Consider the following 27,519-nt stretch of genomic DNA (forward strand, 5'->3'; position numbering starts at 1 on the left):
GGATTGTGATGCCTCCCGCTTTGGTCTTCTTCTTCAAAATTACTTTGGCTATTCGGGGCCTTTTGTGGTTCCATACAAATTTTAGGATTGCTTGCTCTAGCTTCGAGAAGAATGCTGGTGCAATTTTGATTGGGATTGCATTGAATGTGTAGATAGCTTTGGGTAGTATTGACATTTTAACAATATTTATTCTTCCAATTGAGTGCAAATTTTAAAAAACAAAAAATTAAATTAAAAAAAAGATTTCAATTCAAGTTCAGAACTGAGGAGCTTTGATTCAACTCTTCTTTCTTGCATCTGCTTCTCCTTTCTTGCAAACCATAATTACTTCTTTGCTTTGTGCTACAGTATATGTGCCTTCGTAGGCATACATAGTGCACACGCCTTAGAATACCAACACTGCCAACATGCTAATCAAACAAACAAAAAAAACCCCTGCAGATCTTCATGAACTTTTGCCTTTAGAGTATATCTCACTAAAGAATGTACAACTAAATTATTGCGTTACAAAGCCATTTAAAAGAGTTCCAAACTATGTGATTGCGCCCCCAACTTGACGTACCATTTTGCTTTATTTTGCTTTCAGTATTTTAGGGACAAATTCTTAGATGTGATATGTTTATAATTATGTGAAAACGTGTATCTGGTTCCAAAGTCAAACCTATAAGAAAAAATGTAATCACAAAAGTCTAGTTTCTATTCCTGTCCACTTCATTTTTTTTTAAGTTTTTGGTTTATTATTCCCTTTTTAAACAGAAGCAAAAATATACGTGTATTTATACTACCCACACTTCGTTCAATGAATGGTAGGATGCCATAAACACCTTGTCTACCTTGCTTTTTCACTTAACAACATATTCTGGAGATCATTTTCTACCACCATATAAAGACGTTCTTTATGCCTTTTTTAGAGCTACTTAGCACTCTGCTCCCTATTTCTTCAGCTCATCCTCTATTTCTTCAACTTGCTCCCTCTTTAAGGACATATGGATGTTTACAGTTTTTTACTATCATAAACAGGATGGCATTCAATAGCCTTATACACATATACCTTCTTGTTTCTATATTTTTATCAGTATTCCGTGGAATCAAGCCTGGTGGTGGAATTTCTGGGCCCAAAAGTAAAGATGTTTGTAATTTTGCTAGGCATCACCCAGTTCCACTCGTGGGAATTATATCATTTTGCTGTCATCTGAGATGTATGAGAGCACATATTTCTTCACATAGCCGATCACAGATTGTGATGTCACCCTTTTGGATGTTGCCAATATGACAGATAAGAAACGGTATCAATGTGGTTTATAATTTTCATTCCCCTTATTGTAAGTACATTTTATATTATTATGAGTACATAGTGTAAGTACAAATTACCCATGTTTTCTTTTGGTACTTGTATGCCTTTATTTTATACACTTAAGTCTCTAATATATTTGGAATTTATCTCTCTGTGTGTGGTGGAGGCTATTGAAAAAGTCCAGGGGCGCCTGGGTGGCTCAGTTGGTTGAGCATCTGACTTCGGCTCAGGTCATGATCTCACAGTTCTTGAGTTCAAGCCCCACATCGGGCTCTGTGCTGACAACTCAGAGCCTGGAGCCTGCTTCAGATTCTCTCTCTCTCTCTCTCTCTCTCTCTCTCTCTCTCTCTCTCAAGAATAAATAAACATTTAAAATAATAACAATAAAATAAAATAAATGGTCCATCTTTTCCCCCACTAATTTGAGTTTATTGCATATTAACAAATACAACTGGGTATCTATCTGGATTTTCTATTCTGTTCCACTGATCTGTCTCTTCATATGTCAATACCACCCTGTTTTGATTATAGAGGATTTATAATAAAGTTTTTTTTTTAATTTTTTTTAACGTTTATTTATTTTTGAGACAGAGAGAGACAGAGCATGAACAGGGGAGGGTCAGAGAGAGAGGGAGACACAGAATCTGAAATAGGCTCCAGGCTTTGGGCTGTCAGCACAGAGCCCAACGCGGGGCTCGAACTCACGGACCGCAAGATCGTGACCTGAGCCGAAGTCGGACGCTTAACCGACTGAGCCACCCAGGCGCCCCTATAATAAAGTTTTAATATGGTAAAGGGCTCTCCCGGCCCCCAAACTACATTGCTCTTTTTTCACACACAGAATTTTTATGGCTTTTTATTATTATTCCAGAATAATAATAGTAATAAACTACCTGTTAGATTTTTCTTGCAATTTAGTAATTTATAAATTAATTTACAGAGGCTTGACATCCATATGGCGTGCCTGCCCATTTGTTCAAATGTACTTTTGCAGCTTTGAGTTTTTATATTGTTTTACATATAAGTGATACCTATGTTTTTACATCTCCTTTTTTAATATTTAATACAAATGGGATCTTCTCTTCAATTATAACTTCTAACTATTGATTTTTTAATGTTGCTATTATAATCCACTGCTTTGGTAAATTCTCCTACTATTTGTAGTTTTCCCACTGATTAGCTTGAGTTTTTGAGATATAAAATCAAATTCTCTACAAACAGATTTGACCTCTCATTTCCATTTGTATGCCTCTAATTACTTTTTCTTACGTAATTATGCATTGGCTAAAACTGTCTCACACAATATCAAGAAATAGTGGAGATGGTGAGCACTGTTACCTTGTTCCTGATTTTAACAAGAAAGCTTCTAATGTTTTCCCATTAAATAAAAAATAAACTGCTACCTTTGGGATTTTGGCACACACTCACTCATACACATATATGTATATAGTAATTGTCATTGTATTCAGTGTTCTTAATGCGAATGAGTATTAAATAACGTCAAATGACTTTTTTGAGCCGGCAAAAGGATTATATGATTTTTCTCCCTAGCCATATTAACATGATGGATTATACTAACAGATTTCCCAATGTTGGACCACCCTAGCATTCCTGGAATAAAATCCACTTATTCGTGATGTATTTTCTTAATATGCCATTGGATTCTGTTTGCTAATATTTTATTTACGATTTTTACATATATATGTATAACAGATTGTTCTGTGGTTTTCTTGTTAGGAAAAATCTTTGACAGGTTTAGGGATCAATGCCTTCATCTCCTTGTAAAACAAATTTCCAAGTTTTTCTCTTTCTATGTTCTGGAATAATTTCACCAGCATTTAAATGATTTGATCTCTAATTTTGGTAGACTCCCACTGTGAACACATCTGGAGTTGGTACTTTTTCGTGGGCAGTTCTTCCACTCCTCCCTCTATTTCTTCCCTAGTGACTATTAGTCTCTTTACGATTTTGTTCTCACTGGTGTCAATTTGAAGTCACATTTTTCCAGAAAATAACTCAAAACATTTTTCTTTTTTTAATTTTAATTTTTTTAACGTTTATTTATTTATTTATTTATTTATTTATTTTTTGAGACAGAGAGAGACAGAGCATGAACAGGGGAGGAGCAGAGAGAGAGGGAGACACAGAATCCGAAACAGGTTCCAAGCTCTGAGCTGTCAGCACAGAGCCCGACGCGGGGCTCGAACCCACAGACTGTGAGATCATGACCTGAGCCGAAGTCGGATGCTTAACTGACCAAGCCACCCAGGCGCCCCTCAAAACATTTTTCTAGGAAGCTTCATCTAAGTGTATATTTACAGGGACTTACACAAAACAAATCTCTTATGATTTTGAAAATTTTCTCCGTTATGATGGTTATTGCCTTCCTGTCACTTCTAATTTTGTGTATTTATGCTTTCTCCCTTTTATATCTTTCACTACATACAGTAGCTGGTGGTTTGTTAATTTTGTGAATTTTTCACTTTTGCAATTTGATTTTATTCATAAATTCTACTCTCTCATTGTTATTGTTTTCTTACACATTTTTTAATATTTATCACTTCTTTCCTTGTGCTTTCTTTTGGCTTATTTTTAAATTCCCTATCTACATTTCAATTTTAATTTATTTTTCATTTTTATTAATATAAATATTTCATAGTATAAATTTTCCTCTCATAACTGTATCATAGATCCACAAATTCTACTATTTCATCCTGTGTTTCCTCTTTGGTCCAAGAGTCGTTTATTAAAATGTTTTTACATTTCTTTTTTTTTAATTTTTTTTAATACTTATTCATTTTTGAGAGACAGAATGTGAGTGGGGGAGGGGCAGGGAGAGAGGGCGAGAGATAAAATCCCAGGCAGATTCTAGGCTCTGAGCTGTCAGCACAGAGCCCAACGTGGGGCTAGAACTCATGGACCGCAAGATCAGGACCTGAGCTGAAGTCGGATGCGTAACTGACTGAGCTCCTGTTTTTACGTTCTAAAAGAAGTTTTAAAATTTTTATTTTATTCTTAGTTTATGATTCTACTGCATTGTGGTCAAAAAAGGTCCCTCCGTTTTTACATTTCTAAAAGAAGTCTTTTTAAATTTTTATTTTATTCTTAGTTTCTGATGCTATTGCATTGTGGTCAAAAAAATAATGCTTTTGTTATTTTTATTCTTTAGAATGTATTACTTTTCAAATTTATTTATTTTCTTTGTGACCAAAGATGCAATGAATTTTCATGAATGATCCAGGGGTGCATGTGAAATGAAGGTATGGTAGGTGACAATTGCCCCCAAGAATATCAGGTCTTATTTCTAGAACATGAAAATATATTACTCTATAAAGCAATATTAAAAAGGTCTGCGCAGATACGATTAAGTTAAGGGTTTGTAGATGGGGAAATTATCCTGGACTATACAACTGAGCCCTATATGCAACTACAGGTGTCTTTGTAAGAGAGGGGCAGAGGGAGATGTGACAAACTAAAGAGCAGGGCTGTGTGAAGACGGAACAGAAAGAAATCTGAGGATTCTGGCCTTGAGTATTGGAATGAGGCAAGCCGCCGACATCTTGATTTGGGCACAAGGAAACTGATTTTGAACTTCTAGCCTCCAGAATGTGACAAAACGAATTTCTGTTGTTTTGATCCAAGACGGTAGGAATTTGCCACAGCAGCCACAGGAAAACTAACACAAAAGGTGTTTTCTCTATTTATCAGGTTTCAGAGATTTGTTCATATGCATGTGTTCTACATTACTGATTCTCTTATCTGGATTTTCTATATTCTTCCTGATTTTTTTTTCCACTTGCTCTGTCTCAGATTGAGAGAAATATACTAACAGCCCCTATTATTCCTGAGTTTCTATTTCTCCTACCATCTCTTGTTGCATCTGCTTTGATAAAAATTGTGTCACATTTTGGGGCATATAATATGGGGTATATATCTTTAGCCTTTAGCATTATAAAGTGTCCTCTGTGTTTTTTTGGATGTGGTCTTATAAATAATACAATGTGAATTTTACTTGTCAGCCAATACTTGGCCTCATTATTTTTGTCATATTGGTAGAGACAGACATACAGTCATCCACTTACATGGTCTGTTCCATTTACTTGCATTATCTCTTTCTTTTGGTGTTTAGGAAAGTTTATATTTTTGTTCTAAGGTTACCTTTAGAATACTACCTTTATATATTAATCAAATCCTCTCTTCTTTGGAATACTGCTTATCAGTTGCCTATCATGAACAATATTGGAACTAGCTAGAAATCTTTTCTTTCTCCTTCCCTCCTTTTCCTTCAGCACCTAATGTAAAATAATAGCTTTTTTTCCTTCTAATTAACACCAACAGAGCAATCAGCAAGCTGCTCTCATTCCTGTATGTTCATTATCTTATCTTCCCATTTTTGATAGTCTTACAAATAGTTATAGTTTTTAATAATTATATATTTTTTATCTTAGAGAGAGAGAGAGAGAGAGAGACAGAGAGTGCGCATGTGCAAGTTGGGGAGAGGGGCAGAGGGAGAGAGAGAGAATCTCAAGAAGGCTCCACACTGTCAGCACAGAGCTCCACGCAGGGCTTGATCTATGAACCATGAAATCATGACCTGAACCAAAATCAGAAGTCGGACACTCAACCAACTGAGTCATCCAGGCGCCCCTGCATTTTTTATAGTTATATTGTTCCACATTTCAGAGCAGATAAGCAATGTATAATGACCGCCTCCATTATTTCTGTAATTTAGATATGATATTAGAGATAAGTGTAAAATCAATTCTTTGAATACTGAATACTGAAGTCAAAACTCAATTTCTCAGATTAGCTTACAGCCAGGACACAAGCAAGTGACTAAATTATGCCAATCAGAACTTTGATCCAGGGGTGCCTGGGTGGCTCAGTTGGTTGAGCGTCCAACTTCGGCTCAGGTCATGATCTCGCAGTTCGTGAGTTTGAGCCCTGCATAGGGCTCTGTGCTGACAGCTCAGAGCCTGGAGCCTGCTTCAGATTCTGTCTCCCTCTCTTTCTGCACCTCCCCGCTTGTGCTCTGACTCTCTCTGTCAAAAATAAATAAACATTTAAAAATAAAAAAATAATAAAAAAGAGAGTAGTCAGGGACACCTAAACCCCTCTCTCTATTTCTACCCCTAAATTCTATTTAAAACAAGCAAGCCATGATATTTATATACCACAGCTGGCCACAGCAAAAGGCTTTCCAGCCAACCATAAAAAATTGCTTTAGTGGTGCAGTTACATTTCAAAATTACAATTACAAAATTACATTAGTCATACAAAAATACATGTTCACTTTAAGGCAAAAAGTGAAACATATGATCACCTTAAATACTGAAAAACAGAATATCAATGCCAAAAGGAACCAGAGAGAATCCAAGCCCATTGGGTTTATATTTAGGGAAATTGAGTCTCAATGAGGCTAACTCCCTGCCTAGAGTGACATAAACAGCGCTGAATAGAGAACAGAATCTTTGGGCTCCTGAAATCCGGTTTAAATTTGCCTCTTTTTATGTGTCACCACCTCCCTTCCTTTTCATCTCAGGAGCCCTGCAGTAGTTAATTTTCTCCCCCAGTCATTAATATCCACACAAAAGTAAGAATACTAGAGAGTAAAAAGACATCCAGTATTAAAAGTCATCAGGGCTTGAAGGGAAGCTTTCTACATTAAAACAAATTTTCTTTTCAATTACAAATCTATCCGCAATAATTAAAATCAAAGTGCATAAATTAAAAGATGATATTCTACCCGATTATCCACTCAAACTTCCCAAAACTTTCACGTCTATCATTTAGGGGAATATCCATTCAGTTATTTTTATCCCAGAACTCAAATCATCAGTTCAGGTAATTTAGATCAAGCCTTATTTTAAATACACCATCCACTAGAATCACATAACTGTGGCATCTTTTTTATTGTTTAAAGTTTATTTATTTATTGTAGCAAGAGAGCAAGATGAGCGGGGGAGAGGGAGAGAGAACCCGAGCAGGCTCCACACTGCCAGTGAGGAGCCTGAGGCAGGGCTTGAACTCAGGAACCGTGAGATCATGACCTGAGCAGAAATCAAGAGTTGGAGGCTTAACTGACTGAGCCACCCTGGCGCCCTTAACTGTGGGATTTTTTAAAATGTTTCATTATAAACAGAAACTGAACCTAAATATTGAAAATAGATCATGTGAATTTTCTTAGAGTACTGACCTTTTTAGAAGTAGTGAAATAGTCATTCAATTCTCTGTATTTTGGAAAGTAAAGAGAAAATAGATGTACAACAATCCACTTACACCAGAATTTCTTTTGTATTTTGTTTATGTTGATTTGGCCAAATTCTCTTTTCTCTACATTTAATTCTGCTACCAGTGTTAACTCATTAAGTATTTTGGAGTAAGGAAGGTGTCACACAGGGACAGCACTCTCCATGAAACTTCCATATTTCTGATTTAGTGAACTACCTTGTAGTAATTCTTTTCCATTTTTCTCAGACTGACATAAATTTTGTTTATTCACTCAATTTGGAAAAAAAAAATCTTTCTAGAAATCTTTTGGAAATTCAAGGCTTCAACATATGCTACCCATTTTCTGTCTTGAAGATGTAAGAATATAGCGGCTCAGGAGGGAAACGTCACTGCATTGCTTATTTACATGCCAAAAGCTACTTAAATTACATCATCACTTTATCTTCGTGGCATGGCAAATAAAGCTCATTAAAACTATTAATGGCTGATTTTCTTGGGCCATAGGAATTGCTTGATGTTATCTAACATACCAGTGCTCTATAAATAGTCTTTAAATTTATATTTCTACTGTTACTATTAAACTGTAGATTGACAGACGGAAAATTAGTTTTTCCAATACAGCATTACGACGCTATTAAAATTCCTATGACTAACACCATGTTAGAAACTCCTCATAGATTGTGAACTCTTTGCTATTCAATTTGTTCAAATTCACAGATTCCTAAGCCAAACTAAAGTAAATCTTGGTTCCAATTATGCATAAAAAGACTCTTAGCATGCCAAATCAGCTAACCAGTTAACTCTGGCAGCCAGGAAAGCAGCCTGCTGTCTAGAAGTTTGCCGACTCCGTCTACAGCAAAGCCCGGCTCTGCCAGTAAGCTCGGGAGCTCCAAGACCTCACACAGGTGTTTGCTACCACCTCTCCACCTGTCTCACACCCATCCTTCTGCCCCGCCCCTTACCTTGACCCCGCCTCTGCGCTCAGCGAGACTTCCACGCCCCCCTTGCGTTCAGCCAATAGATGGTGACATTGGTGGGAGCGGGCCTTCCCTCCCAGCCAATGCAGGAGATCCTTGCTGTTCTGGTCCCGCCCCTGCCAAGAGCTCCTGCCGGAAGATGGCGGCGGCCGCGGAGTTGAAGCTGCTGGAGAAGTCCCTGGGACTGAGTAAAGGGAACAAATACAGCGCTCAGGGCGAGCGCCAGGTGAGAAACGGGGGCGGCGCGGAGGGGGAGAGGTGGACAGGAGCGGGGCTTGCTGAGCCCAGGTAGGACGGGGTGGCCGGCAGAGGCGGACAGAATGAGGAGGCGGCTTTCCTTCTCCCCACGTGTCTGCGCCGCAGGACCGGCTGGCGTCTCTCGGTCTCCCCCTGCGGCCCTGGCTCCTAGAGGGTGCAGGGGAACCTCCCCAGTTCGGGTTCAGCCTGAACGTTTTCTCCTGGGAAATTGTCGTCATCCCGTTCTGGGAAAGCGAGAAAGGGCCTCAAAGAGTCCAGTCTGGAGGCCCCGCGTTTGCATTCAGTGACAGCATTAACTAGAACACTACCTTTCATTCAGTGTCATTCAGCCACTCCAGAGAGCTAACAGGATGCCAGGTAGCGCTGTGCTGGAGCTGGGGAATGCAGCAGTGGTTGAGACGGACTCACTCCTTCCTCCTCCGGAAGCTTGGTTTTTTTCTAGGTGGACAAACTTTGCTGCTGTTTTAATTACAAGTGAAAAGTGCTACATTGAAGCGCAGATGTCTGAGAGAATACATAGTTGGTTTTGCTACAATCTAGGAGATTCAAGGAAGATTTTTCTGTTTTTCAAGTTCAGTGTGCAGCGTGCAGAAAATGAAGGGGAAAGGTACTGGGTATGAAATTGACTGGGAAGGTATAAGGACTCCGATTTCTCAGGGCGTTGAAGAACGTTTGTGTTTCATAAACATCGTTGTTTGACGTGGATGGAATGTGTTAGAAAAGAGGAATGATTGTAAGCAGACAACTTTGGATAAATACATTTTTCGTCCCTTTGAGATTTTTTCCATGTGACGCTTTTCTTTTTGTGTTCCTCAGTTTGGTCCATGGTAAAAAGCAGTCCTTGTGTAGTTTTTATACATAAGTTAACCTGAAGCCTAGAAAAGTCATGGGACTTGCCTAAGATCAGCCCATTGATTGGTGGCAAAGTAGACATTGGAGACAAAAGGCCTGCTGTTGCGTTTTCCTCTGGCCTCTTGCTGATCCCTTCCCTTCGCCCACTATTCCCTAGTTCGGTTTCTGTTTTTTAGAGAACATTGCCAAGACGTGAGTCTTGGAGGCTTATCTAGTATGAGAAACAGTCTTTGGCAATTTAGGGCAGAATGGAATATATACTAAGTGGAGGAAAACGTTGAGGAATGTGAAAGGAGAAAGTTAATTTTAACTGTGAGATTGGATTTGTAAACTTCACAGAAAAGCTGCTATGGAAAGTGTGTAAGACCAAAATTATGAAAGATTGGGAAATTTGGAGCAAGAAGTAGACCAATATGAAAAGTGCTGCAATGCAAAGTAAGCCCAAAATTATAGTTTGAGGGCAATTGTGAGGGCTTTGGAGTTCAGAGTATGGTTTTTTACTTTATTTTAATTGAAACTTTTTTTTTTGTCTTAGCAGAGGGTAGCTATTGAAAGTTTCTATTTGTGTGTTTGGGGAAAGGGTTGGGATTATATGAAAAGATTCAGTCATTTTGGGGGAAGACAGCTGACAGCAGTAAGCCAGCAATGATATGAAAAGTTGGAGTTCAGGAGCGAACAGTCGAGAAAGAATTCTTGACATGTCTTTGGTGCAAAAAGGGTGGTTTTATTAAAGCACAGGGACAGGACCCTTGGGCAGAAAGCTGCACTGGGGTTGTGAGGAGTGGCTAATTATATACTTTCAATTTGGGAGGGGGTTAGGGATAGCGTAAGTCTCTAAGGGGTTTGGAATCAAGGTTTCCAGGACCTGGAGGGGCTAGCTGTTGTTAGGAAAAGGTCATTTACTACTATCCAGTAAAACCTTCTGAGACCCTTCAGATGTATATCAGTGGGCCACATGCTTGGAAGATGATTGGTAACATGTATCTTTGAGGAGGGGTAGAGATAAAGAAAGTTTCCAAAGGAATTTTTTTGTGAGACTTACAGGTTCCTGGAGATTAGGCTAATGTTAAGCTTAGGTTGCCTTTTCCCCTTAGCACAGTATTAACATCAAGGCAGTTGAGTTTCTAGAGGAAGGTCACTCTGCCTTTCTCAAGGATTGTCAATGGATTGTAAGTTGTAAGAAAGTTTAATTTTTTTCTTCTGCCTTCATTCTCCACATCAAGCAATAAGGCATTCTCTGTACCATTACCAATTATACATTAGTCACCTGTCTGTGTACCACCTCCCCATCCATAGTTTCAATGTCTGCAGTTTCAGTTCCCTATGGTTAGTCATGTCCAGAAATAGACACTATGTCAGAAGGTCGGGAGTAGCCTAGCACTATGTCACAATGCTGATGCTGTCCACCTCACTTCATCTAATTATATAGGCATTTTGTCATCTCGCATCATTGCAAGAAGGGTGAGTATAGTAGAATAGGATATTTAGAAAGAGAGAGAGACCACATTCACATAACTTTTGTTACATTATATTGTTATAATTGTTCTACTTTATTATTAGTTATTGCTGTTAATTTCTTCCTGTGCCTAATTTATAACTTCAACTTTGTCATAGGTATTTATGTATAGGAAAAAACATAGTATGCATAGATTTGGTACTATCCAAACCTATGGTTTCAGGCATCCACTGGGGGTCTTGGAACATCTTCCCCACAGATAAGAGGGGACTAGTATAATTAAAAATTGACAGGGCACCTGGGTGTCTCAGTCAGTTAAGCTTCCCACTTCAGCTCAGGTCATGATATCATGGTCCGTGGGTTCTGAGCCCCACATTAGGCTCTGTGCTGACAGCTCAGAGCCTGGAGTCTGCTTCAGATTCTGTGTCTCCCTCTCTTTCTACCCCTCCCCCCTTGCACTCTTGTCTCTGTCTCTCTCTTTCAAAAATAAATAAACATAAAAAAATTTGTTTTTGTTTTTTTTAATTGACAACAATCCAGGGGCACCTGGGTGGCTCAGTTGGTTAAGTGTCTGACTTAGGCTCAGGTCATGATCTCGTGGTTCATGGGTTCAATCCCCACATCAGGCTCTGTGCTGACAGCTCAGAGCCTGGAACCTGTTTCAGATTCTGTGTCTCCCTCTTTCTCTGCTCCTCCCCCACTTGAGCGTTCTCTCTCTCTCTCTCTCTCTTTCAAAAATAATAAAACATTAAAAAAAAATGTTTAATTGAAAATCCAGGGACACCTGGCTGGCTCAGTCAGTAGAGGATATGACTCTTAATCTCTTAGGGTTATGAATTCAAGCCCCACGTTGGGTGTAGAGATTATTTAAAGAAATTTTTTTTAAAAAATTGAAAACAATCCAAAGATCCAGCTTTGGGAGAATGGTTCATTAAATTATGGTACATCAGCACATTGGAATATTACTTATATAGCCACTGATGGTGATTACTTAGAAAACCATGGCCTTCTAAGAATAATATGAAAATAGCCTGTGCCCCATGATTGCAGCTATGCAAGATTTGTGTACTTCAGGCTGTATAAAGGAAAGAGAATGGACTTTACAAGTCAGTCTTACTTTATCCAAACCCTGACATTATCCACCTTGCCATTACAAAGCAGGTGACCCTGATTCTTTGTAAGATGATGATGAAATTACTTTCCAACTTAGAAGATGTAGTGATTAAATGAGAAGGTAACTGGGAATTTTTTGAGTTAGCATGGTGGGATTGTGGATAATATATTTTTACAAATAATCCTCTTTAGAATTAAATGTCATTTCCCCACACACAGTCATTGTTTGCAGGTTCTTTTTCTGGTTTTGTAATGTTTTGTTTTTTAAATATAACATACATTCAGAAAAGTGAATAAATCTTGATGAGTTGCCACAAAGTGAACACAGGTAGGTAACAACACAGTCAAGGAATAGAACATTACCAGCAACCCCAGAGGTGCTGACAGCAAAAAGCCTGGTGCAGGACTCGAACTCACAAACTGTGAGATCATAACCTGAGCCACAGTCAGATGTTTAACTGACTGAGCCACTCAGGTGCCCCTCCATGCATTTTTTTTTTAAGGATATTATCAGTGATCTTAGAGGTAGAGGCTTCATTTGAGTATGAAGGCAAAAGTGAAATTTCAAGGAGCTAAGTAGTGAATGGGAAGTAGGTAAGGAAGTGGGAAACCAGAAAGTACCTTTTGTTACTTTAATTTTTAGGAGGTAACCTTTGAATTTGTATCTGATAATGTTAATCTCTCCATATACTTCACAGGGTCCTGTTGACCTAAATGTGAGCGTGAAAGTGTCCCACAAAGTGTAAATCACTTTACAAGTACAGATACTATTTAGTGACTGGAAAAAGCAGCCATCTTCCCAAGAAGATATTCTTGTTTGGTTTGTTTGGGTTGTTTAGATTGTATACTTTTTTTAATGTTTATTTACTTAGAGAGAGAGAGAGAGCGCGCATGTGTGTGTGTGAGCTCAAGACAGGCAGAGAGAGAATCCCAAGCAGGCTCTGCACTGTCAGCAAGGAGCCTGACACAGGGCTGGATCTCAGGAATCCTGAGATGACCTGACCTGAAATCAAGGGTTGGTCGCTTAACTGACTGAGGCACCCAGGTGCCCTTGTATGCTTGTTTTTGGGTAATTGGTCAGTCTCCCCATCAGGTGATACTTTTTCTTTCTTTCTTTCTTTTTTAAGTTTATTTATTTTTGAGAGAGAAGGAGAGGAACAGGGGGAGAGAGAATCCCAAGCAGGTTCAAGAGTTAGATGTTCAACTGACTGAGCCACCCAAGCACCCCACCTCCCCATTTTCTTTTAAATTTCTCATAGGTCTTTGCTTGGTTGTACATCAAAAACATTTAAATTAATTAGCAATTTCTTATAAGCTGACCTTTTGTATTACTGTTCTAATAAGGGAAACAAAAACAGTATTATTTTTCAGATGATTACCTGAAGCCCAGACTATTATCATTGGCCCCAATTATATTTTAGAATGTTTTTAAAAATATAAGATATTGGCCAACAGTGACCTTACTCTCATAATTCCAGAATTGATGGATATGCAATTCATAGCAACCAAGTCACCATCACAGTCCATACCTAGTTAATGAGATCGCTAATTATATTAAGATCACATATCACTAAAAGCAGCCTAGATCTCATTTGGTGGTTGTAACTACATCAGCATTAAGTGAGTGTTACTATAATTGTATCTTTTTGTTATTACAGAAGTCAGGTTTATTTAAGTATGTTCATCTTGCTAAAATAGGGTATTGGTAACCTTGATTGAAATTAATGCAGTATTATTAGGCTTTCCATTTTTTCCTCTTGTATAAGCACAGTTATAAATTATGTAGAAACATACTGATTTTTGCAATGTTACTACGAGTTTTACTCCAAACATCTGTTACCAAATTGTAAATAATAGAACAACTATTTTGCTGATTTTCATTTGTATATAATTTAGTACCTTAGAGTAGAATCCTAGATTGTCTTGAAAAACCAGTGAGGGATTTGATACGTAGAACTTAAAAACATGATGGTACTTGTTTTTGAAATTTATCTGAAGAATTTTTTTCTTTTTAAGATTCCCGTTCTTCAAACAAACAACGGTCCAAGTCTAACAGGACTGACTACTATAGCAGCCCATCTTGTCAAGCAGGCCAACAAAGAATATTTGCTTGGGAGCACCGCAGAAGAAAAAGCAGTAGTTCAGCAGTGGTTGGAGTACAGGGTAACTCGAGTGGATGGGCACTGCAGTAAAGACGATGTCCGCACTCTGTTGAAGGTATTGTGATTCGCTGTAAAGGCTAAAATAAATGCGTGACCTGTTAATAGCAGGAAGCTCTCTCTCCCCTGAGATTCCGTAGCTGAAGCTATGGGCCTTCTTGCTTCCTTTTGCCTCAGGGTAGTTTGTACCTGTTATTACCTGTGCTGGTAAGAGTCCACCAGCCCTCCGCCTTCAGATCTCAGCTCAGATACCCCTTCCTCAGAAATGTTCTCAGCCACCTCTCTCTCTCTAACAGATGTAGGTCCTTATTCTATGTCCTTTTTCTCATAACGTTCATCATAGTCAACAATTACTTGCATGATTTTTATTTAATGTCTTAATACTTATTTTCTCCATTCAGCAGTAAAGTACTTTGCAAGGGCAAGAAGGGAATCAGAATCTTTGGGAGTTACTAAAAAACACTGTTAGATTGATCTGAGAAAGCCCACATTTTTTCCCTTGAGACGTATTGTTTTAAGATTTGTATTTTCTTTCCAAAGAAGCTAGATCAGAATAAAAGAATCTATTGATATAAGGTATAAACTGAAGATGGCTCCAGAATCACCAATAATAAAAAACATTGTGGGGCACCTGGGTGGCTCAGTCAATTAAGCATCCAACTTCAGCTTAGGCCATGATCTCCTGGTTTGTAGGTTTGAGCCCCACATGAGATTTGCTACTGACAGCCCAGAGCCTGGAACCTGCTTCAGATTCTGTGTCTCCCTTTCTCTCTACCCCTCCCCCCCCCAAAAAAAATAAACATTAAAAATTTTTTTTTAATTCCAAATGATATTTTTTATTAATTACATAAAAATAAAGCAGGTTAAAAAATTTTTATAGAAGTTTAGAATTTGAAGGATCCTTAGAAATCATCCAGACAACCACATACCACTGCAGGAATCCCTTCTGTTTTCTAATTTTATTCCCATTATATAAATTGGTAGTGTAAGTTGTGTAAGAAGTTCTCATAGTACGAAAAGCTTTTCATTTATCACTCGGGGAAATGGTTTAAACTATATTCTTGATAGATATCATCAAGAGAACTGGTAGATTTCAGGCCTTGTTTCTTTATAGGTGCTATCCTGATCAACTATTCATGCTTAATATCCACACTGACCCTTCCTGCTGGCCTCTGCCGTGCTCAGCAGCATTTCCAAAGGGAAGCAAGCATGTCTGTTCTCGCAGTGAATGTGAGATTTCAGGCAAATGTAACTATCTCTTGTAATTTCCCAGAAGAAAGGATAGTAATAGTACTTAATTCTGAAAGGTATGAACAGGATTTCACTGAATTGGGTTTATAAGTCCAAAGTTGTATTCAGAGATTTGGTATTAGGCACATGGAAGTAATTCCACCAAAACGGTGTATCTGGGATATATAAATAGTATTTGAAATTCCAATCCAGAGAATCTGACCAGAGATACTACCATTTTTGAAATGTAAAAGGGGATAGGTGACTTGGTTGTCCTTGCCCTGCCATAGTTTCCTAATCTGTACCTACAGTGATGTGTCAGATGCAGCTCTAAGGGCTTGTGATCCAGTACCCATTAAGGGTAGGCTGTAAGAACACAGCCCCTGTCCTTACAGAACGCAGACTGGTAGGGAGACTAATGTATGTATAATGGACTGCAGTGTGATTTTTGGCCATATGAGCATAGATGAGAAAGTGTTGTCTTCTGTTTTGCTTTGCTTTTTGCTATTTCGTGATAGTGTTTTTATCTTAAAGACAGTAAATACTTATTAAAGAAATTTAGTAAATACAAATAAGGGAAAAAAATTTTAAGCATTTATAGTCCCACCAAGAGAGAACTGCTACTAACACTTTAGTTGTCAGATATTATTGAACTCCTTTTGTGCTCTTTCCATGCTTTTCCTTTCTGTATATACATGTGTGCATTTTATTTTAAAAGTGGGTAGCTATTGGACACTGTAACTTGTTTTTTTGTTGTTCATTGACAGTGAGTTCTGAATATCTTTCATGTCCCTAAATATTCATTTATACTACCTTTTTGATAACCTGTTAGTATTGCATCATATAGTTGTACCTGAATTTAAATGATTTTTAAAAATTTGCTTGTATGTATTCTTTGCCCAGTTTTATAATGGGCTATTTATCTTTGTATTACTTATTTTTAAAACTTTTGCTAATAGAATATTATGAAAGGGTTTACTTCTTACTCTCTATAGAGTTCCATTTCAGGCTAAAACCATGATTGTAAGTTTAAATGGCTCACAAATAAGGTAATACAGAATTTCAAAATGGCAGGCATTGCAAAACATTAACATTTGTTGAATCTAGAAAGAGGATATATAGCTGTTTATTATACCACTTTTTCAATATTATTAGGAAGTTTAAAACTAATTAGGAAAACAAAACTCAGAACTCTGTAGGGGGAAAATATCTGATAAAGTTTGGCAATGGCATGGGAAAGACTTTAAAACAAAGGAAATGAACATCAAACATTAGTTCTGTGACTATCTGAATATGTGAAATTCTGTAATGTGGTAGGGACAATTTGATTTATATCACTAATCAAAAATATTATTTAATTGTAGTTTTTTAGTCTAAAGGTGACAACCTTGAGAGTCTTTATAGCTAAAACATCCATATGAATTCTATTTTAAGGATATATACCCAAAATAATTCACAATGGGTCTTAAAGAGATATTTGTACACTCATGTCCATAGCAATATTATTGACAATAGCTGAGAGATGGAAATAATCCAAGGGTCCTTTGATGGATGAATCGATGAACAAAATTTGGTATATGTAAACAATGGAATATTATCAAGCCCCAAAAGGAAGAAAATTCTGACTCATGTAAGAGGTTATTATACTAAGTATAAGCTAGTCATAAAAAGACAAACTCTCTATGAGTTCACTTATATGCTGTATTGAAAGTAATCAGTGCATAGAAACAGAAAGAATGGTGGTTGCCAGGGTCTGGGGTGGGGGAGATGGGGAGTTGTTTAATAGGACAGAGTTTTATTTTATTTATTTATTTTTTTAATGAAATTTATTGTCAAATTTGTTTCCATACCACACCCAGTGCTCATCCCAACAGGTGCCCTTCTCAATGCCCAAAACCCACTTTCCCCTCCTTCCTACCCCCCATCAACCCTCAGTTTATTCTCAGTTTTTAAGAGTCTCTTATGGTTTGGCTTCCTCCCTCTCTTTTTTTTTTTTTTTTTTCCTTCCCTTCCCCCATGGTCTTCTGTTAAGTTTCTCAGGATCCACATAAGAGTGAAACCATATGGTATCTGTCTTTCTCTGTATGGCTTATTTCACTTAGCATCACACTCTCCAGTTCCATCCACATTGCTACAAAAGGCCATATTTCATTCTTTCTCATTGCCAAGTAGTACTCCATTGTGTATAGAAATTTCAGTTTCTTTATCCATGCATCAGTTGATGGACATTTAGGCTGTTTCCATAATTTGGCTATTGTTGAAAGTGCTGCTATATAAACATTGGGGTACAAGTGTCCCTATGCATCAGGACTCCTGTATCCCTTGGGTAAATTCCTAGCAGTACTATTGCTGGGTCATAGGGTAGATCTATTTGTAATTTTTTGAGGAACCTCCACACTGTTTTCCAGAGCGGCTGCACCAGTTTGCATTCCCAACAGTGCAAGAGGGTTCCCGTTTCTCCACATCCTTGCCAGCATCTGTAGTCTCCTGATTTGCTCATTTTGGCCACTCTGACTGGCATGAGGTGATATCTGAGTGTGGTTTTGATTTGTATTTCCCTGATGAGAAGTGACGTTGAGCATCTTTTCATGTGCCTGTTGGCCATCTGGATGTCTCCTTTAGAAAAGTGTTTATTCATGTTTTCTGCCCATTTCTTCACAGGATTATTTGTTTTTCGGGTGTGGAGTTTGGTGAGTTCTTTATAGATTTTGGATACTAGCCCTTTGTCCGATATGTCATTTGCAAATATCTTTCCCCATTCCGTCGGTTGCCTTTAGTTGATTGTTTCCTTTGCAGTGCAGAAGCTTTTTATCTTTATGAGGTCCCAATAGTTCATTTTTGCTTTTAATTCCCTTGCCTTTGGAAATGTGTCAAGTAAGATATTGCTGCAGCTGAGGTCAGAAAGGTTTTTCTTCTGCGTTCTCCTCTAGGGTTCTGATGGTTTCCTGTCACAGTTAGGTCCTTTATCCATTTTGAGTTTATTTTTGTGAATGATGTAAGAAAGTGATCTAATTTCATTCTTCTGCATGTTGCTGTCCAGTTCTCCCAGCGCCATTTGTTAAAGAGGCTGTCTTTTTCCATTGATGTTCTTTCCTGCTTTGTCAAAGATTAGTTGGCCATACTTTTGTGGGTCCAATTCTGGAGTCTCTATTCTATTCCATTGGTCTATGTGTCTGTTTTTGTATCAATACCATGCTATCTTGATGATTACAGCTTTGTAGTAGAGGCTAAAGTCTGGGATTGTGATGCCTCCCGCTTTGATCTTCTTCTTCAATAATACTTTGGCTATTTGGGGTCTTTTGTGGTTCCATACAAATTTTAGGATTGCTTGTTCTAGCTTCGAGAAGAATGCTGGTGCAATTTTGATTGGGATTGCATTGAATGTGTAGATAGCTTTGGGTAGTATTGACATTTTGACAATATTTATTCTTCCACTCCATGAGCAGGGAATGTCTTTCCATTTCTTTATATCTTCTTCAATTACCTTCATAAGCTTTCTACAGTTTTCAGCATACAGATCTTTTACATCTTTGGTTAGATTTATTCCTAGGTATTTTATGCTTCTTGGTGCAGTTGTGAATGGGATCAGTTTCTTTATTTGTCTTTCTGTTGCTTCATTGTTAGTGTATAAGAATGCAACTGATTTCTGTACATTGATTTTGTATCCTGCAACTTTGCTGAATTCATGTATCAGTTCTAACAGACTTTTGGTGGAGTCTATCGGATTTTCCATGTATAATATCACGTCATCTGCAAAAAGCAAAAGCTTGACTTCATCTTTGCCAATTTTATCTATTTGGGTCATCTCCCTTTTATCTATTTGGGTCATCTCCCTTTTCTTTTTGAGAAGCCTGTCTAGAGGTTTATCAATTTTGTTTATTTTTTCAAAAAACCAACTCTTGGTTTCATTGATCTGCTCTACAGTTTTTTTAGATTCTATATTGTTTTATTTCTGCTCTGATCTTTATTTCTCTTCTTCTGCTGGGTCTGGGGTGTCTTTGCTGTTCTGCTTCTATTTCCTTTAGGTGTGCTGTTAGATTTTCTTTTGAGGATTTTTCTTGTTTCTTGAGTTAGGCCTGGATTGCAATGTATTTTCCTCTCAGGACTGCCTTTGCTGCATCCCAAAGTGTTTGGATTGTTGTATTTTCATTTTCATTTGTTTCCATATATTTTTTAATTTCTTCTCTAATTGCCTGGTTGACCCATTCATTCTTTAGTAGGGTGTTCTTTAACCTCCATGCTTTTGGAGGTTTTCCAGACTTTTTCCTGTGGTTGATTTCAAGTTTCATAGCATTGTGGTCTGAAAGTGTGCATGCTATGATCTCAATTCTTTTACACTTCCTAAGGACTGTTTTGTGACCCAGTATGTTGTGATATATCTTGGAGAATGTTCCATGTGCACTCGAGAAGAAAGTATATTCTGTTGCCTTGGGATGCAGAGTTCTAAATATATCTGTCAATATAGGATGGAGTTTTAGTTCTGCAAGATGAAAAAATTCCAAAGATTGGTTACACAACAGTATGAATATTCCTGATATTTACACTTAAAAGTGGTTAAGGTGATAACATGATTCTACTGCAATTAAAACTTTTTAATATGCATATATAAAAAATACAGCAAGCCAGTAAATTATATAGTACTCTTAAGAGAAATTATTGAAGAGTTTTTTTTATATTTTGATGGAAAAAGTAAATCTAACATCATAATTTACAAAATGATCTCCCCAACCCTGGGGGGAAAAAATGTGTGCCTTTGAAATGGACATAGATGGTGTTTTGAATAACATTTTTAATGTTTTTTTATTTCTTTAAAATAAGACTAATAACGTTTACCCTATTTTTTCAAAATGAGGTGATTGGTTTATGATCGGTTCTTTTGAATGAATCTGAGTCTATTAATGTCAGAAATTAAAAAATTAAAAGTCAGTGTTTTGTTTTCGAATAGTCTTCTAAATGTTCCAAATCTAATGATATGGTAGTTGACTTGATTATTATTGCTTTTTAGATTAATATCTTATTTGTTTTTTCTAGGATCTTAATTCGTATCTTGAAGATAAAGTCTACCTTACAGGATATAACTTTACCTTAGCAGATATCCTGTTGTACTATGGACTCCATCGCTTTATAGTGAGTATTTGAATAGTTGTTAGCTTTTTTCTCTGTAATGTTCAGAATGATTTTTTTATTTGTCTTGAATTTAAATCAAATTTGCATTTCACCTTTTCAAATAAAAATGAATTTTTTTATACAAAGTACCTTATGCACATATTCCTTCCACATAATCCATCAAATGCAGTAGCTTCCTGTTCCTTGACCTGTTTGCTTCCTGTTCTTGTCTCTGCTCCTGTTCGCAGCTACTTCTCTTGCCATTCCGTAGACTTGACTGTCATCATGGCCTGGACTAGCCCCCCATCATCACCCTCCCAACTCTCTAATTCCTTTTTTTTTTTTTTTTTTTTTTTTTTAAATGTTTATTTATTTTTGAGAGAGAGAGAGAGCACAAGCCGGGGAGGGGCAGAGAGAGAGGGAAACACAGAATCTGAAGTAGGCTTCAGACTCTGAGCTGTCAGCACAGAGCCCGATGCAGTGCTCGAACCCTTGAACTGTGGGATCATGACGTAAGCCAAAGTTGGATGCTTAACCAGCTGAGCCACCCAGGTGCCCCTCCTTCTAATTCTTAATTCCAGTACCACGTCTTCTGTACAACCTCTACTTCTTAGCTCTTAATCTCTTACTCATCCCGTCATTATCTGAAGCAACTGGATCCCTTCCCTTTTTCCAAACCTACGTACTTTTTCTCCATCCAACCTGGATCTCCTTTTGTGTAACTTCAAATACTCTTACTAGTGTCTTCAGCTTCTTTGCTCCACTGTACATTCACCACCCTTTCCCTGTAAATCCCCACCTCTTGGTCAGTTCTAATAAATGCTTCCATCCTGTGTCCTTGTCCAGGCTGAGGTCTGTGGGAGAAATCACAAAGCTACAGATTGGTGCCACTGTGAATTTATACTGTTCAGTTTCAGCCGGGCTCTCATCTGCATCAGCTCTTCATTCCTGCTAGGCATACTTCCAGACCCTTAGCGCTTTCCTTAACCCCTCCTTTTCCCCCCTCCTTTGTCTTCATTATCTCGGAGCCTTCCTCCCTCTTTCAGCCATAAGGTGGAGGCTATTGATTTGAATGCCCTCATCTTCCCCCATCTTCCAGCCCCCCTGCCCCGCCCCCATGCATGCATCCCTCTTGTCTCCCTTTTCTGCTCTCTTACTTGAACTCCCCCTCCTGCCCTATTTCTGGATCTTGTCAAATGTTACATCCTTTCTTCCTCATATCTGCCATTTTTCCCTTTATCTGGTCAATCTCTTTAAATTGTTTCCCATCCTAAATTTATTTACAATTATATGGAACTCACTGTGTTCTCTATTCTTCATAAGTGTTAACTCATTTAATCCTTATAACAGCCCTATCAGGTAGGTACTATTATTATTATCCCCATTTCACAGATGAAGTAAGAGAGGCATAGAGAGGTCACATGTCTTCTTTGAGATCACACTGTTAGTGGCAAAACCATGTCTGGAAACCAGGCAGTTTGGCTCCAGAATTTGGGCTTCCTTACGTCTATCTCCCCCTGAAACTTCCTCCCAACACCGATCTTCTTCCTTGTGGAAAAAAATAACCCATTTTCTGTATTCCGTGCCTCGTGCATCCAATTAATCAGGTTCTTTTGTTTCCACCTCCGGGATGCCTCTCACATACATCTTGCTGCGATCCTGGGTGATATTGCCCTAGTTCCAGAATTGATTATCTCCTGTCAGTGCTGTTGAAATGGCCTCCTGCCAGCAGTCTCCTCTCATACAGTCCATCTTCATTGCCACCCGAGCGATTTTTCTCATGAATGTGTCTTTCTTTCTCAAAATAATGAAGTAGCTCCTCACTGCCCGGACGGGAGCCCCTTCTTCATGTTGACCCTCTGGCCTCATTGCCATCATTCTCCCCACATGCCTCTCTCTCTCGGCCGTAACATACTCCCTGGTCTCTTGCCCTGCGCCCCCTCTGCTCAGGGCCCTCACTCTGCTCGTCTCATTTGCTGCCTGGGCCCAGCCCTTATCTTCCTCCCAGATTCGCTCACATTTCACCAAGGGTCACTCGGCTACAGCACTGATTTCCTGGTGAGGCCCCCTCAGGCTCCTGAAGCCTACTGAAGTGCTCTTTCCTCGGTTTCTCTTTGTGCCTCCCAGCCTCCCTCAGCTCTGGCTTGTTTCACTTTATACTGTAATTCTTCTTGGAAAATTTCTTTCAAATCGTAAGCTGCTTGAGTCAGAGACTACGGCAATTCGTAACTATAACACCGCTGTCAGACATAATGCCTCCCAAGTGCGTACCGTCTACACTCCCCTCCACGAACACTGACGAATGTAATTAACATATTTCTCTGTATTTTTCAGTTTTATGTATATTTTCTCCTTGTACCTCAGATAAAGGAGACGGAACTAGTGGTACTACCCTCTTATTATACAGAAGGAAACTAGTGCTTTGTGCAAAGACCGCCTGGGTTTTGGAAGGGCCAAGACAAAGTCTGTCTTCTGCTGCAAGTGTCACAATGTGTGGGGATGCCCTTCGTATGCTGTCAAATACTATAATGTATGATAGTTTTTCTTCACGCCCTGCTCAAGCTCTAATTCCTCAGTTGATTTACTTGGCTTATTAAGCATTGTTCCTCTAAGATCCCTGAGGGATTGTGCTCAGTTCTGTAACATCGTCACGGTAACCGCCTAGGTACGGTCCTTCACTCAGCCTAATAGTCTGTGTTCTCACGACGATACTTAAACTGAGTTTATTGTATGTGCCCATTTTACTATCCTTGAGAGACATAAAAGAAGTATAAAGCTTGTTTTCAAGCAACTGTAGATCTCTTCAAAGAAATAAGACCATTTTATAGGAAGAGAATTATTGAATAAAGCAAAGGGCTAATTTCTGGTCAGAATATTATGTGAACAATTAAAGAGGCAGATGGAGTAAAGTAAAATGTAGAATCATCAAATTGTCAGAAAAATATCTGCAGGATTTGGGTGGCTTTAGCTATCTAAGGGAATTTTCATTGCTTCAGAAAGCTAATGATAAGTTTGAATATAAATAATTGCATTTAAGTAGGATGATCATAGGATTTCTCATCCAGAACAACACTTTGACAGTGAAAGGAGAGTTATTAATAATTATTAGTCATTACTGATACAACAAGAATAAAGTGGGACAGATGTTTCCTTATGTTTAGAAGAGGTAAGACTCCATTTCAGGCAAAATAAGGGGACTGAAGAAGGTCATGTCATATCATGTACACCTCGCAGCTCTTAGCAAATACATCGTACAACTAGATGCTTATTGAGATCAGTAGTACTTAGCAATCTCTTCCTCTTTGTGTTTCCTGTTTTAGGTTGTAAATCTTGAGAGTGCGATCTTTAGTTTTAAGCTTCAGTATGATTAAATCTAAAATTATCTTATTTGAATGCAAAGCCAGTGGAAGTAGAGCTGAAATTCTTTGATCACCCCAGCCTCCTTTTAGTCCGTTCCAGATTCAAAATATTTTAGTAGCTTTTTGAATGTAGAAGGGTGACATGGCACGGTTTACCTCATTTCCAAATGCAAAAGCCCACAAGCTAAAGATTGTTCTTATGGTATCTGTGTATCTTTATCCTGGTGGGAAACCTCCATCTTTCAACCAGGAGGCATCTGTGGCTTGACTCGAGGGAGAGTTCATAGCCAAGAGCGTGGCTACTTTCCAGAGAGGCACAAGAACAACATCTGTCTAACAACCACAACACTCTTGTTGACATTTTTAAAACATTTGAGTGTGACACTATTTCATTTTAAAGCTTAACACTAGGAGAAATGTAATCTAATCCTACGTGTGGCGCTATCTGCAGGTAGGGAAGGCCTGTCGGGCCTTCCCTAGGCCTGCCTCCTTGTAGTGTCGAGCTCTCACTGACAAAGAGCCATTTCTCCCATCTAATTTAAAAAAAAAAAAAAAAAAGACAGTAATGAAGTGTAACTCTTACAACCTGAGTATGTATTTACATTTTTCTCTCTTCTGGCTAATGCAGGTCACGTGGTAGGGAAAGGAAATACTCTGAGAAGGAGGGAGCTTGTATGGAATTTCTTTGCCAGCAGAGTGACCAAGGTCATAATTCTATAATGCAAAATATTCATAGCATGAGCTGCAAAGTTACTTAGGTGCTCCCAAGGGTGTTTGGTTTTCAAGCAGTTTAGAAGTATTTTGTCCAATGCAGCATGTTAAAATTAGGGTTACGTTAAGAATATTTAATGATCCATGCCTATTTATATTTTCCTGTTTCGGAATGTATACCTTCTTTACATGTAGTGACCTAGGATACTATGATGAAGGATATTATACTTCTCTTTTTCAAAACAAAAGTGAGTAGAATAATATGTACATCATGTAGCAAGGCATGCATTTGGCTTCATGAAATGAGTACATAACCAAAGCGTGTCTCTGACCCCGGTCCAAGTGCAGGCAGAGTACGTCAGAGAACAACTTCTCAAGGAACCCCTCACAGACTAAAACCTCTACTGTGATGGACTTGCACTGTGGTGTTAAATGACATCCCTGTTGAGTTAGGTGTAAATCTATCCATATGAGAAAAGGTGATTACTGGGCATTAAGTTCAGACAGAATCAATGTGCTGTTCAGTTTGGCTACCTGCTCGTATTCATCAGACAGTTTTTGTGCTTCATTTGCTTTGGCGGTATATATTTATCTTTGCCCTCATGCATTCCTTTGTTTTCATGTTATTAAATACTTTGTATGTAATCAACGCAGTGCCCTAAACAGCAGTCAGGGAACCTTCAAGTCCTCAAATAATCCCACAGTATTTTGTTTCAGTGTAAGCCCAACTTTAGTTGTGGCTAAGTTACTCTAATTATAAGATCTGGTCTATCGTAATTCCCTTTGAGGAATATTATGTTGTTCTCCCTTTGTTAAACTGCCGGTTAGTGTGGCTGTTTATTGTCATACCAGTGACTCATTGCTTTCCTAAAGTGATTTCACTAGTAGATAGCAGTCCCTGTGAGCAGACTGTTGCTCAAGATTATGAAAATCCTTTGTAGGGTTATCTGTTGCCTGACTATCAGATTGTTATCAATTAAATTACATTTGTTCTGAAGTCTGCAACACGAGTGGAGGTATGTCGTTCTTTTAGGAAAGAAAGGAAAAGTAAAAGAAATTGCTGTGGTGCTGTCCAGGAACACTAACCATAAAGATTATCCCAGGGGTTGCATGGTGCCAGTCGGAAAGATAGCAAACCAGCCTTACAGCCTGATCTGGAATGGGTCACTTAAAATGTTTCTCATGTGTCTTCATGGGAAATTAGTGTCTAAGAATATTATCTGTTTGGCTTTGAAGTTCAGGCTAGGTATAGAGAGCCAGTATAAATAAAAAGGAATGATTAGGTAGAAAGAGTCAAGCATTGTCACTGTAGACACAGTGGCATGTGGGCCAGTGAGAAGCAGGAAATGGTGACTGGAAAGTTGCATTGTGTTTCCTGTTGCAAGAAAGGAAAAGAAGCCGACTAGAAAGGGATGCTGTAAAACCAGTGTTGTAAGTGAAGTGGCCCAGGGGGTCCCATCTAAGAAGTTCTAAAAACCTGTAAGGTTACTTGGGGGGTGGGGTGAGATCTGTTTTGTGTTTGTTTATCGTGAGTTCAGAAATAGAACGTCTACCAAAAATGTAGAAGAGAGCTAACAAATCGATCAGTCATAATTTTCTCAGACTCAGGGGACAAACTCTACAGTTTAAAAGGAGGGTAAGTGGTAGCCTGAGCCTTTTGGAAAAGCTCTTGTATATTTCTGTCACTTGAGGTTTTTTGTTTTTTGAGAGAACGAGAGAACGTGCACTTGTGGGCAAGGGGCAGAGGGAGAGAATCTTAAGCAGGCTCCATGCCCAACGTGGAGCTGGATGCGGGGCTCGATCCCACAACCCTGGGATCATGATCTGAGCCGGAATCAAGAGTCAGACGCATAACCGATTGAGCCACCGAGGTACCCCACTGGCACAATTTTCTGAGGGAAAATGAACAGATTCACGTTCTCTGAAATAGATCCATCTTGTTGGAATAGATTGGAAATGTTAGAAGAAGGTTTAGAAGCTCTTGGAATAGAAATTATTTCATACCATCTGCTGATAATCTCTATACTGGAGACTCTAAACGTGAAAGTTTTAAGTTGGAGAATATTGGTTTTGCTGTGTGTTATATTTTATTGTTATTACTTTAAATAATAGTCTGAGTAGCGGCATTAGCCAGTCCTCCGTGATAGCAAATGCTGTTCTGAAATGTAAACAGTAAACAGACATTGCCCTTTTGACTTATGTTTGGAATCTGATTGAATAACTTGAACATAGATCATAGATCAAACAAGCACTTTATTGTTTGGAAATGCTTTCTTCTCAGTGTGTTTTAATTCATCCTGAAAAATAGCATCTCACACAGTGGCTGAGTGGAGACTTTTAAATGGAAGTTTTGAAAAGAGTAAATTGTAAGGAAGCGGTCAGATTTGAATCATGTATTGCAGCAGCTAACACAAAATCGAGTTGGAGTGGAACTTGGTCTGTTTGCTTTAACTATTGGTAAAGAGGTTTGCTGAAGTTGATTTGGAGTTTACATACGTATGTATGTGTGAATGAATGAATGAATGAATGAAGAAAATTCACCCCCCGTCTCCTGCTAGACTTGCAATTATGTTTAGCAGTGGTTGAGCTTTTTCAAAACCTTATATTTGGGGGCACTTGGGTGGCTCAGTCGGTTGAGTGTTGGGACTCTTGACTTTGGCTCAGGTCATCATGATCTCTAGCCCCACTTCAGGCTCTGCACTGACACCACAGCGCCTGCTTGGGATTCTCTCTCTTCCTCTCTCTCTGCCCCTCCCTTGCTCACGTGCTCTCT

The 27,519-nt window shown here is 38.5% G+C and overlaps 1 protein-coding gene across 3 annotated transcripts in view; it reads left to right on the forward strand.

Annotated features, from left to right (window-relative positions):
* The first annotated feature begins 8,605 nt into the window (after positions 1–8,605).
* The window catches only part of EEF1E1 (eukaryotic translation elongation factor 1 epsilon 1), a 41,413-nt gene continuing 22,499 nt past the window's right edge, over positions 8,606–27,519 (forward strand). For all 3 annotated transcript variants that reach the window (XM_019419791.2, XM_019419790.2, XM_053904917.1), the window contains exons 1-3: positions 8,606–8,728; positions 14,198–14,398; positions 20,602–20,697. In XM_019419791.2, the coding sequence (XP_019275336.1) occupies positions 8,642–8,728; positions 14,198–14,398; positions 20,602–20,697 (384 nt within the window). In that variant the 5' untranslated portion in view covers positions 8,606–8,641. The remainder of the gene's footprint in view (positions 8,729–14,197; positions 14,399–20,601; positions 20,698–27,519) is intronic.

This window comes from Panthera pardus, unplaced genomic scaffold (genome assembly GCF_024362965.1).
Source record: "Panthera pardus isolate Hobbes unplaced genomic scaffold, ASM2436296v1 HiC_scaffold_17, whole genome shotgun sequence".
In the NCBI taxonomy this organism is placed as follows: domain Eukaryota; kingdom Metazoa; phylum Chordata; class Mammalia; order Carnivora; family Felidae; genus Panthera; species Panthera pardus.